General features: G+C 35.5%; 1 protein-coding gene across 3 annotated transcripts; it reads left to right on the top strand.

Annotated features, from left to right (window-relative positions):
* Positions 1-3095: 3095 nt before the first annotated feature.
* On the top strand, positions 3096-13140 carry LOC124211079 (gustatory receptor 5a for trehalose-like). 3 transcript variants are annotated; one of them, XM_046609770.2, is made up of 10 exons: positions 3096-3188; positions 5264-5539; positions 6642-6876; positions 8572-8707; positions 9265-9458; positions 10114-10205; positions 10799-11019; positions 11851-12019; positions 12473-12562; positions 12931-13140. In XM_046609770.2, exons 2-10 carry the CDS (start codon positions 5321-5323, stop codon positions 12997-12999), a joined length of 1425 nt encoding a protein of 474 aa, XP_046465726.1. In that variant the 5' UTR covers positions 3096-3188; positions 5264-5320; the 3' UTR covers positions 13000-13140. The 3 variants fall into 3 exon arrangements, with proteins under 3 accessions (XP_046465726.1, XP_046465728.1, XP_046465725.1); XM_046609772.2 differs by having other exon boundaries at positions 3096-3205; positions 8587-8707; XM_046609769.2 differs by having other exon boundaries at positions 3096-3205.
* Positions 13141-13536: the final 396 nt, after the last annotated feature.

Genomic DNA, 13536 nt, shown 5'->3' with positions numbered 1-13536 from the left:
CAATCCACGATCAGAGGTCACCCTGTAATAAATTATGTATGGAATAAGAATGCCCTTCCAACATAAATCGTCATGACAATTGTTTGTAAAATTAGAATACACAGTTTCCAGCGGCTGTTAGCATATCGATCGAGATGTAATCGCATGTCAATTGATGTCAAACTACAGGGTTGTCTTCATTCTGAATGAAGCTCCTCGCACCAAAACATCCCCGGTATAAAGGTCAGAGGGTTCTATTGTCGAATGAAAAATAATTTGAAAATAGGTACTTCGGCGACGGAATTTCTCGAACGCGATCTAGCAGCTTGATTTACGCAACGCGTCCAACGGGAAGTCCGTGGACTTGCGCCCATCTCTCATCGAACCCACCGCAATCGGAAAGATAATATAACGATTGGCACGCACTGGGTATGAGCCCCCTTATCAGGGCGATGTTTTCCCGAGCCACACATGTTCGTGTGCATGATACGCACGACTCTATATGATTTCAACTACGTCGATTTTAAGCTTCTCTGAGTAAACAGCTCGATTGTATTCGCATGCGTTCGCCGCTAGCTTTTCGCGGCAAAGTACACAGTTGTAAATTGACAATTGTTTTTTTTCTCCGTAGCTATTCGATGAGATTTGATGAAACTATTACCTCTTGTATATTAAGTAAATTTTCAATATAAAATTATGAATAAATACAAAGTAAGTATGTTACAATTTATTTTCTGATGGTAACGGATTTATTGATAATTTAATAGAGAATGTGCAATCTCGCTTGTTGATCAGTGATTTTTCATGGTATTTGAATCAAATTTTTAAACTTTAACATAGATAAATTGCATCGAATGAATCAAAGGATTTCAATTTAATCATTGAAATTTACTGACCTTTAATTGTGTTGATTCTTGTCGAATCACAAAGGATACAACTATTAAATTTCGAGGATTAACACAAAATAGGTTCTGCAAATTTCAAAACAAACGTGACCCTCGTTTTGAGACTAATCAAGCAAATTTTTCTGCTGTATAATAATATTCATCAAAAGACTTTTACCAACCTGTTCAGCTTTTGTACAAACATCAAAAAAAATTTTTTTACTTCTCGAGGTCTCTTAAATTTTTCTCATTATCAAATTTCAGTGAATCCTCCTAGTGAATAAACTCTTTCTTGAAAATAATCCAATAGTACGGAAAATGATTTCGTATAGAATATATTAGCCAGCGTAACAGATTGTAAATCATGGCGTTGACTCATTTTCGAGAAGTGTTTTCATTCGGCCGGTTATTTTCGCGCCTCAGTACGCTTATCAGTTACCATATTGAGGCAGGCTTTATGAAAATTGCTCCTCGGTTTACAATAAGCGACCGGTAATAGTTTTATCTTGTGCCAGTACTAACCAGGCTTATTGAACCCGCGCAATATTCGTGCACGGGCAAACATAATCTGCAAACATCCGAATGTGCGATTCCAGTAAAGTTAAAGTTGAACGAGAAAAAAGTAAGAAAAAAAAAAAATACGCGTGGAATTTACGATGTCGATTAGACTAAAAGCGAATAACGAATGAATTCACAAACATTAGTAATTTATAAAAACAGGATTACGCAATCCTGATTTTTATAGATCTGATTATTTAGGGACCAATGTCTTTTTTTTTTCTTTTTCCAAGAGATTGTTTTTAGAACATAATACGATAGTTCGAATTTTAGAAACTTCAATAACTTTTCATTTCTACGGTCTCAATAACATTGCAAAATGGGACATTTTTTCCTGCATTTCCTCCAATAATTAATTCAACAGTGAAAGTTCGCGAATGCAGTTTATTTCAAGTTGGTTTGAAAGAAAGCTTGGATCTAATGACTTTTAGCATAAGATATTTTTAACCAAATGAGAGAAAACCTTGATTCGTAAACAACATCAATAATCCTAACGGATGAGTAATAAATGTTTTTTAACGTAAAAAATATCAAATTTTCGGCCATAGTTATCATCCAAGGCCTGAAAATTTTGGTAAAGAACAGGGTGAAAATACAGCTGGGTCGTATACTGTGTATGTTCAAGAATAAGTGACAACAGCGACCATTATCACGTTGTAAATCAACCGTGGAAAAATTGAATTCATAAAATTTGCGAAGGTATCCTTTCAACCAGTGTGCAAATTTTTGTAACTGATTATTTGTAATAAGAAACGAAGACTTTGTCTCGTTTCCTCTTGTAATTCGTAGTTGAAACGAAACCTGCAATTAAAAATTACCTTCAAAAACGAAACGAAATTGGATACGAAATGAAATACAACTTAAAGGAGTAATTTAATTTCAACTGGTTTCAAAAGTATAGTTTATCGTTGAAAACAAAATATACTGTCTTTATAACATAGTCGTTGATTTTTTTTTCCAATTACAAATTATAAGGGTTATTACTTTTCACTTCGTTTCAGTAGTAATTTGTAATCGACAAAAAATTTGCTTACTACGGTTATTGATAAATTTGTAATTTGTAATTCATAACAAATTCATCAAATTTGGTGATTCACATATTTGTAATTCGTAATTGAAAAAAAATGCACTGACCTGATTAATAAGTTTGTAATCTCTAAGTGAAAACAAATTCACTAACTTTGGTGATTGATGCTTTTGTAATTTGTAATTGAAAACAAATTCATCAACTCTGGTGATTGATAAATTTGAAATCTGTAATTGCCAACAAATTCACACACTTTGGCGATTGATGCTTTTGCAATTTGTAATTGAAAACAAATTCACCAACTTTGGCGATTGATGCTTTTGCAATTTGTAATTGAAAACAAATTCACCAACTTTGGCGATTGATGCATTTGTAATTTGTAATTGAAAATAAATTTACTTACTTTAGTGATTGATACATTTTCAAATAATTTATTTTCATTTCAATTCCAACTCACTTCTCCAATTTGTAATTTGAATGTAACCGAATACTGCCCAACGCCGTTTTCAATCCCATTCGCCCGTACATATCGTGTCTACAAGTAGTCGTAGGCGCGTTATGGTCAGACGCAGGCAAAGCCGACGCATCCGGCGCAACGCGTCGGGAATTCGCGTTTAATCTAAAGCTTCTAAGTGGGCAGTGCGACCCGGTCTTCCGATCGGGAACCGCTTCATCTGATTGCTGTCGTCTCCTCGGCAGCTTTCAAGTTTTTGGAAATTTAGGCAGGGGTCATAATGAGAGCAAGCTTTTCCACCGGGTAAGAGTGGCTTTTTTTTCTATCACGAAAGTCAGTAATTTCGACGAATCTTCATTTGACGTTACTATAACTTTTTGCCGTTTTTTATTCTCGCTCCAGCCTGTGAAGTGTCTGTAAGTTGTAAAATTTCCAGCTTTTACTCATCACTAAAAGAACACGGCTAACTATTAAGTCAAACACGTAGCTATGAACCTCATGTGCGGTGTAAAATGTTTGTTATTCTGTGAAAACAAAATTTGAACATTAGATTAGACGAGATTTAATGTCTTTTCGTATCGATTTAGGTATTTGTCGAATATATTTTAGTGGAACTAAATAGAATTTTAACCCAGAATATTTGATTAAAAATTTATGAAGAAATTGAAACATCTTTTTATGTAGTTTCTGTTAATATTACTGGATTTGCAGAGATTTTTAGAGAATGCGTGTGTCATTTTTGTTCACGTTTTTTGAAATATACCTTCGTAAGTTTTTATCCGCGTTTGAAGCGTTTGTTAATTGAGTAATTTTAGGTACAAAGAATGTGTTTATTCCCATGGAAATTGCTCGCGAAAAGGAAGCATAGATTTTCATCAAGGATTTCACAATATGCAACAATGAATATGATAGATAATCGTATATATTCTTTCGATAAGTCATGTAAAACGTCGTTTTCGATATTCGATGGTAAGAAAGCCGTCGCAAATTTTTTTGAACTATTTCGCATTGTAAGAAATTTGGTGTTCTGACAAATAGTACTTTGAAAATCAGATATATGAACATGCAGTTTTAATAGAGAATTCTCATGCCTCGATTTAAAAAGATTCCAATATCATGCAAAAAAGAGGCAAATTACAATTACGTGCTTTTGATTAAATCGTTAATTATTTTTTATCCGAACTAATATTCATTCGTAATATACAAGTTCTCTTCTTCAAAATGCTTCAAGTCGTAGATCTTTCGTCTTTTGTTAATTGTTTTTCGTCCAAACAAATTGACATCTACCGATTTCTACAAATTTTTACTTAGAATAAAATTTTTGTTCTCTGAAAAATGGCGTTTCATTTTCATTACTCATTTAATGCTCAGAATACCGTTACAATGAAAAACTTTACAGGCCACAATTCGTGAAGTAATATATGCGGAACAAAAAATTGTATACGTGTAATCAAATAAGTGTCACAATCACATTTGACTGGCAGAAAAATTTTCGACAAATAATTGGCAAGATCATTGTTTTGGCTTCTACTGAATCCATTCGTCCCATCAATTCCTAATACTTCTATGAGTAAGTATTTTCTCACACATTCATGTATTTCTCAGCTCGTAACAAATAGCCTGTGGCGTTTATACCTACGCATATTTGATTAAGTACTCGTGTAATATTTCTAGAGTAAAACTACAGGCTGGACGTGATAACAAGTTGGATGACGATCGCACGTCACGCTACTTTAATTAATTGACGAAACTGAGCTTCGCGAGCTTACATTAATAACCACACTTCTATTATTCATATGCGCGTTATTTCTCTGACCACACGGTGGCTTTTCACTATATTCATGACCGTCACGCCTACATCTACTTCCCACCTTAGAACTGAAATTAATTGATCCTCCAGTTACTCCATTTTTACTCGGTATGCGAAAGAAGCTGAAGCAATGATAAAACAGGAAGAAAATATCAGACACTAAACGTTCATTATGTTTATTTTGTATTTCTATATCATGGTATTATTTGTTCAGACCCTCATAAACAAAACTACGTAATTTCGACGAGCTTGAAAATATAAAATCTCATTTGAAGTGAGAAAAAAATTGATCCTCATCACTTGTAGAGGGACGCTATTGTGGCATTATATGAGGAAAATTACAATTCAATATGACGGTTCGCCATTTGTAAAATCGATGAGAATAGTCGATACCATGATCGATTAACGAAAAATTGCCGTGATTTAATTATTTGCAATCACTGGTTCAATTACCGCGTTAGAAAAATTCCAATATTTTCTTATCGTGAATTTTTTGGAACAAGACGGAATGTGAAAATATTAACTTCTGTCGTGTTACGGTATTGTTTTAGTGGCGCAACATACTAGATACGATACGTGAACCGGAGGTCTAAGCTGTGACTGATCAAATGACGGTGAAACGAAACGATCGACGCAATGACGTCGACGATCCAAACATCTTCTGCAACGGAGACACGCGAAAAATTTGGCCGCTACTGAACAGAAGAGCGATTACGACTTCCGATGATTCTGCTTATCAGGCCGATGCTGGCGTACCGAAACCCGGTCTTTTTCTCAACACGTCGAACGCTTCCCAGCGACAAAAGGAATCCCGGCTTTTGTGCCAGGTGGTTGTTTAAATATAATTTTTTACTTTTGTCCGAGACACACGCAGAGGAAGTTGTTAAATTTACAAAATATCGTCAAAAAAGTCTTTCATCAATTTAAAGAAATGGTGCTTGATTTAATAAACTTGCGATCAGAACAAATCTAGCTACGTTTATTAGTGCTAAAAAGAAAAACACTTCTTTCGCCGTGTACGATAAGATACTAAAAAACTTTTTTGTGTGTTCTTCACCTGCGTTTTTCCAGATTTCCCGCAATCCTTTGCTGAACGTGAGTTATTCCGAGTCTTTCAAAGCCACTCAAAATCTTGCGCAATCCGACTGAATTCCTAAAATTTATTTGAATCTCCTTGAAATTGTTTTAAATTGTACTTATCTCGCGTAAAAATGCTGTGAACGAGAAAGATAAAAGAAATTAAATAGACTTTGAATCACTTTGGAACTTGTGAAATTTTTCGAACAGTAGAATGTCTGAAAATGTATTAGAGTTTTTAAAAACTGTATTTCAAATGGTATTAGACCGAATTGGAAGCCTTTTCAAGTCACTAATACGATCTCATGAAAATCTTTAAAACCGTTTTGAACGATTCAAATTCATTTGCTATTACATACGGAGTTAAAAGCAACTAAAGTTTAACCAAATTGTGAAAAATTGTTGTTGAATTGCTCTTTATAAATCGTTCGTAGTCTCTCAAAATCCAACGGAGCTTTTCATTAAGCACACAACAAATTAAGTTTTTCAAACCACCAAAACAGCGTGAACCTGTTGGAAACGATTATCACTTTCCTGAAATCGTAGAACACAACGTTGAAAATTGTTAGAATCTTTTAATGAATATATAAAATCCCGCGAAACCCGAAATGCCAGGTTATCAGTGGCGAATATCAACTGCTGGGTAATATTTGGAATGGTTTCGTTTAAAACGAGCGTTTGAAATATAAATGGCATTCCGCATTTAACATTTTAAAAGTTCTCAATGCAACCGTTCACATTTGCCAATTTAAATTACGTTTTTGAATTTCCATTTTCACTTTACCCAGAAGTACGAACATTATTGACAATTGAACAACAATCTGAAGAGAAATGTTTCTTCGTTTCTAATAGCAGGATCCGGAGAGTTTCCACTGCGCGATTGGTCCCATTTTATTGGTGGCTCAGTGCTTTGGCTTACTTCCGGTTTGCGGGGTTTTGAGTGCCTCGTCCAGAGGTTTGGCCTTCCGGAGAAGAACCTTACGCGCCATTTATGCCTCCGTTTTAACCCTGACGATGCTGGTCGTTGCGCTTTCTTCCATCGTTCACATGGTCAGGTCCGTCGACACTCAGACTTTCGAGATAAAAGGTGAGTGTGAACCTGCAGGAAAGCTCAAGTACTTGCATTTTTAACTTCGTGCAAAAAAAAAAAAAAAAATGTATTTTTTTTTACGAAAGTAATAAAATCGTGATTATTAGATTAATTTTTCTTCGACTGCGTAACAGTACTGAGGAATAATATTTGGATTGAAAATTTATGAAAAACCAACACTGTTCAAGATATTTTTCGCAAGAAACTAAAACGCGATTATCATGTCAAAAAACAAATTTTTTTCAATTCAAAACTCGAATAATTTAATGATTGCAAGAAAATACAATTTTTTAAAATTTTCAATATGAACCTATGATTGTAGAAAAAAAAAACGTGTTCTGAATTTTATAAATATCTTTTTTCGTTGTCGAGTTATATCCAATAATTCAATAGCTGATACTGGAAAGGTTTGAAAAATTTGTGATTTAAGTACAAATTGAGTTGAAAATTTCAAAGGATTGAAAAACTCTCCCTTCGATAATCAAAAAAATTAAGTAAATCGAAAATTCGAATTCAAAATCTTGAACGATTTCACCTCATAGCTTTACTGATCACAGCAACAAAACTCATTTTCACTTTGTGTTCAGAACTATATTTTTTTGTTACGCCAATAAATAAAAATAACTAAGGACTGTACAGTAAACATAAATAGAAGTTTCTTTTCATGAGTAAAAATCTCTTTTCCCGTTAGAGTTATGTTTGTTAAATCAAGCGCAGATGCGATTTATTTGGAAACATGTTCAGAGTTGAACTGATTGAAAAAATTAAAAACAAAATAATAATTACCACGACAAAATCACGAGTGGCGATAGTAATTTTGTAAACGTTATCAGAGCACAATATATTACACACCTACTACGTCTTTGTGTGAGATAAGCATTTTGAGCCCTTAAAAGCTTCGCTAAAAGCTGCCGCGCCGTGCGTTGATTAGATAGGATGAAAGACCGTATCATTCAAGTGTCGATCATTGAATAGTGTCGCAAAAAATTGATAAACAATTGTAGATAAATGTTACAGTTATCTTTTGTTTTCATTTATGCACTGAGAGAAATTTTTAGTTCCGGTTACCGCTCAGTTTAATTTAATTATTTTCATTTTTTACCAAAATCGAAAAATATAGTTTTAGTTAGAAGTTGAAAATTAGTTTTCTAACTGTTACCGGAAAGTCTAGTATCCGTTACTATTTTTTCTCATTACCATCACTGTTACCATATTTTCTTGTAACTGTTGCGAAAATTTAATGCTTGTGCAAGAATAAATTGACGTTAAAGCATCGTTTAACTAAAAAAGTAGAGTAAACCTCGCAAGCCGATTTTGCGTTGCAATTACCGAAAAAAGTTCGACTATGACGTGAAAAAAAAAAAAAATTTGATTAAAAAGCTTCTTCGCTATGAAGATATTTGAAATACAGCTAAAAGCGAACAGATATTTTTATGGGCTCACAATTAACGTGAGTTTTAAAAAGTTCCGGACCTTCATTCATCAAATTCGTTTTTTACAGCAGTATAAAATGCTCGGAAAAATAAAAATTTTTACAAACTAATTGCTTGTCTCGTAATTGGTTATGATTAAATGCCTCAAATTTTGCGATTGTACGTTTTCATCGATCAGCGATCGGTATTCAACTGCATCATTTTTTTCACCAGAAAAATATTCATTTGAATCGAATGAGCTGGCTTTTACGCATTCCAGGCGGAATTGGGGCAGCAACAGCAGGAGCAGTGTTTTACGGAAACAGCGTGTTGGGCTCGTTCCTTTTCTTATGGCTCGCGCCGCGTTGGGCGCCTTTGCAACAGGAATGGAGAGCCATGGAGCAGCTAATTGACAGGTGAAATAATTCGCTGGACTACGCGGAGTGTTGTTTTGTTCCCATAATTTTTCTTTTCTATATCTTTCCTCTTGTGGCTACGGACTAAACTCCAAGTTGGTTGGAAATATTGAATTCACTACAAACGTTCATCGACGTCTGAAATTGATTGTTCTTTGCCACGAGCGTTCCGCGAAAAATGTATTACCGAATTTCGCGAAGTTGAATTTTGGCAAATATACAAGTATCACGCAACCCTCGATTAATTCATCGAATTTTTCCTCTGTAAAACTTGACGAAGAATCATCGAAGCCCCAAGAATAGTTCGAAGATATGCAGCTAACCATTAAAAAATGTTCAATCATTAAGATTTCATACCGTGCGAAGATTTTTTAGCTATTAACGTTGAATGTTTTTGAGACAATTTGAAAATTTTTCATCAAGTTAAATCGTGGACCGGAAATAAATACTAAACGTTCACTGTTAGATGGAGAGGACTAGACAAAAAATACAGTTTCCAATAACAAATAACAATGTCGGTACTAATTCCTGCCTCATTTTTCTAATTCTCATCGCAGGTGGGGTCGTCCTCGATTGAGGCGAAAGTTTTCCGTGATCACCGGAATCGTCTTGACGTGTGCATTGCTGGAACATACACTGAGCATGGTAAAAAACACACCGAATTACAGATGGAACACGACGGCGAACATGAGCCTGAATAATTTCCTTAACGAATATTCACACAATTCACATGAATTTATAATCAGCGTCTGTAAGTGGAAATTTGCTGTATTTCGTTTCATCGTATTGCTGTAATTGCTTGTGTTCGATTCTTTGAACAATTTATTCCGACAATATTTTATTCAACGTAATACTTTGGAACAGAATTTTCACTGATCTGCTCCAACGGAAGATAGTATCAGATTGAGATTGAGTTTTTATCGAAATATTGAGTTCGTTCAAAGCGTTACAACAAGACTCTTGACATTTTCACGAAGTTCACGCTCTGCTAGAGTAGAAAGATATGTACATCAGTTCCGTGGTGTTATTGAATAAAAAAAAAAAAAAAAACGTATTCTCTTGCAAGGGAGAAACTTCAGTTTCTCTTATCACAAATTTCACAGGGTTGAAGTTTTGCTGACTTCAAAGTTCACGATGATACAATAAATGAACTGCGGCAATGTAAATGATAAATTACAGCCAAAGTTTTACTGATAACGAAAGAAAATACCTCACCGAATTTTGCTGTAAGAGAAAACCCGTTAAATTCCACCGAAGAATATATTCCTTAGTTTTCGTTAAATGAATATCTAATTGATTCGTGGATGATCTAACCGTTTCGCTCAAAGTTTGCATGAGATTTAGTGAGACTTTTATCGCGTGAATCAAGTTAAATTGATCTTTACTCTTTCCCAAAATTATCGCAGGGGGCTACAACCTTGCAGTTGGAATGTTTCTATTCGTCGTGAGCAAGATAGCCACCTTCACGTGGAACTTCACCGACCTTTTCGTGATGTTGGTAAGAATCTAAGCTACAGTATTCGGTCCGTATAGAGAGTGATTCAGGGAATAAACGCAAAATATGATTCTTTGTTTCTCACCCATGAATAATACAGTGCGATGAATTCAGCAACAAAAGTGACGTCCGAATACTTGAATCTTGGAAACAAAAAATGAAAAATTGAAAAATCCATCAGATTAAACAAAATTGCTGTTTCTCTTTCTTTTTTTTTCTTTTGCTACTCATCTTAACCGAACACAAAAAGTTTTCCGATTCAGTGGAAGATGATCTGTCGATTTTAATCGAATAGAAAATTACGAAAAAAATTGACTTTCCTTTATTCAATTTTCAATCGACATTGGGTCCTCTTTGCCTCAAAGTCGATCAAATTCGAATATACTTTACCAAACTTTACGAAACTCGCCAATTCACAGCAGCAGATGGTCAACCGAAGCTGCGTGTTAAATACGTTGCGATACAGAATGCAGCTTCGGTTGCCTATCCGCAGGCGTTGAGCGGCAAGTTTCACGGAAAACTCAAGGCATAAACTCCTCAACCGATTTCCCATTTTACTGTATAATCGTGGCATTGACACTTCCGTTTTCGATTAGGTGTCAACCGGGTTGGCGGAGAGATTCAAGACCCTGAACACGAGGATGACGTCGGCAAACGCGACGACTCCAACGATCGTTGAATGGAGGGTGCTGAGAGAGAATTACGCAGCTCTGAGCGCCCTGGTCAAGCGAGTCGACAACGACGTGTCGCCGATAGTCTTACTTTCATTTGCGAACAATCTCTACTTCATTTGCCTTCAGCTGCTCAACGGCTTGTCGTAAGACCGATACACGGTAGAACCTCCTTGTTTTTTACAGCTCGGTCCTGGCGTATTTACCAACCTAGAGAGCACAAAACTTGAAGTTATCAGAAAAAAAAAAACTTCTGAAGAATGTACCATGTCCCACCTTTTCACGTCTATAAAGCCCCAAGGACATCTTATAGACTTATTTTTGACGAATTCCAGTCGCGTGCTGTTTGGGAATGATCTCAAAAATTGCTGAACTGATTTTTACGAAATTTCAACAGAAGTTTCTGCATTGTCTCCAAAGTGTCGTGGGAGGGATAAACCGAAGTTATCAACGAGTCTATAAAAACATGGTTGGATTTTGTTTCAACGGCGTAGGAATTACCGAAAGCGTTTTGCGAATGGTACTTTAAAGTTTGCCACGCTGCTAGGGACTAAAAAGTCGTTCCGGTGATCGAATGGACTTGTCGAGGATATAAACCCGTGGAAGTTGAATGGACAAATTAGTTTCATCTCAATAATCAATGTACATTTCGGTAATTTGCTCTATCGTAACTTGAATTTTCAGAATCTTGCATTTCGGAACTTTGAGCTTACGGTTTCTTCAAAGTCAGATTTTTTTACTTCAAGTTTTGCCACTAAATAACTAGGAATTAAGCGCTTTCGGAACTTTCCAAATTCGAAACTTGAATCCCGTCCCTGGTATGTAGACCAGATTTCAAAAGCGGTTTATTGGGTCATCACTCCGAGTTGACAGCGACGAGGTTCTACTGCATTCTTTTCTAATAGGCAACTCAAAATTACTTATGCAGGCATATTCTAATCTTTACTCGCTTTCGCTTTGCCCATTTAAAAATGGAGGAGGCCGGATGAAGACGGAATCCTAAACTCGGTGTACTTCTTCGGTTCCTTTGCGTTCCTCGTCGCACGGACTGTTGGCGTCACTCTACTTGCGGCCAGAATTAACGACCAGAGCAGAATCGCCTTACCCGTGCTTTACACTTGCCCTGCTAAGGCTTACTGCATCGAGGTAATGGTTTATAAAATTTTTTCAAATTTACTTAGAGTAAATTAGGGTGCAGCAAAATTTTGTAACGGGTTATGACAGTCACCAAGTTTTATGATGGCATCATAGATTTCCTCGAGTATGAAATCACTGAGCAATTTTTTAATTGATCCTACTCGTAACAATTTATTTTATTTTCAAATGAAACGAGCCGGCACGCTAACCATTTGGTTTCTTTTTCTTCACTCAAAGATACATGTGATTGGTGAATAATGGAATTCTCGTCTCTATATCTCTCAGAATAAATAATTAAATGAGTATGTTTCCAATTAAATCATCTTTCTAGTGTTCACTTTCTGAAACCTTTTGTTTTTTGGTGTAATGATTTCTGAGAATACATTTCTTCACGAATCGAGTCTGTGGATTTCGGAATGTCTTGTCCTGGTGACCATTGCTTTGTTTTTCTCAATTTCACAGACACAGAGACTTGAACATCAGCTCGCGACTGACGACATCGCGTTATCTGGATTACGGTTCTTCTCAATCACGAGAAACTTCATGCTGGCGGTGAGTGTTTTGATTCCACGTACAAATAATGAAAAATATCGACTACCGTGGTGACGAATTCTATCGCAGCTTTCATAATAAAAATTTGAATTTTGCTACTTCAGATCGCTTAAAACCCATCCCGCCATCATACTTCCATGAAATACATTAGAATCGGTCATCGACTAATTTATGAATTTTATCGTAGAAAGAAATTATTCATGTCTAAAAATTTTTCTGAAATATTCTTCGTTGTATTTTTAAAATTTCCTGGTATATCTCTTAAGTGTTTCAATTTTTACATAAACTCATTTCGTCATACACTTGTCGACAGATTGATTTTGTGACAACCGTAATCTCTAACAATTTTCAAATTTCCTGATTTTCAGATAGCTGGAGCCATCGTCACGTACGAAGTTGTCCTTTTACAGTTCAATCTTGCAATAAATCACAAATAAAAACTTGCGGCTCGCACTGATGCCGTAAAACAATGGGTGCAAAAATCGACATTGAAATGGAGGTCGTGATTAGTTTTTAAATCATTCAATCACCTCATTATTTTATATCCGTTTTACCGATTGTAAGATAATTTCCTGTTAGCTGCAATAAAAATCTCCCGTACATAACATGAACTATGTCTTTGCTTCATAACTATTATCTTATTTAATTTTTTTAATTCTTCATTCCATTCATCGGTATCATTAAAGCCGAAAACGCCTGATCTCGAGCATTTTGACTTACACCGCTGTGCCACGAGTGGCAGTGCTAGACGGCGGGTAACTTTCTTCCATTGAATTTAATTGCATGATAATTAAAACTTAGCTGTATCGAGTTCAGCAAGAAAGGTTTTGCATCTCCTTTCGTCTCATTTACTTATTGATTTTATTCTCAGCGATTATTACGTTGAAGAATAATTTACATTCAGCGCTGATAAATTTGGTGCAGGATAACAATAGATGCTGCAAATTCGAATGCTAGTGTGATAGATATTTGTC

Source organism: Neodiprion pinetum, chromosome 2 (genome assembly GCF_021155775.2).
Source record: "Neodiprion pinetum isolate iyNeoPine1 chromosome 2, iyNeoPine1.2, whole genome shotgun sequence".
Lineage (NCBI taxonomy): Eukaryota > Metazoa > Arthropoda > Insecta > Hymenoptera > Diprionidae > Neodiprion > Neodiprion pinetum.
Note: the sequence above shows the minus strand (reverse complement) of the source record. Positions and strands in the feature narration are given on the sequence as shown.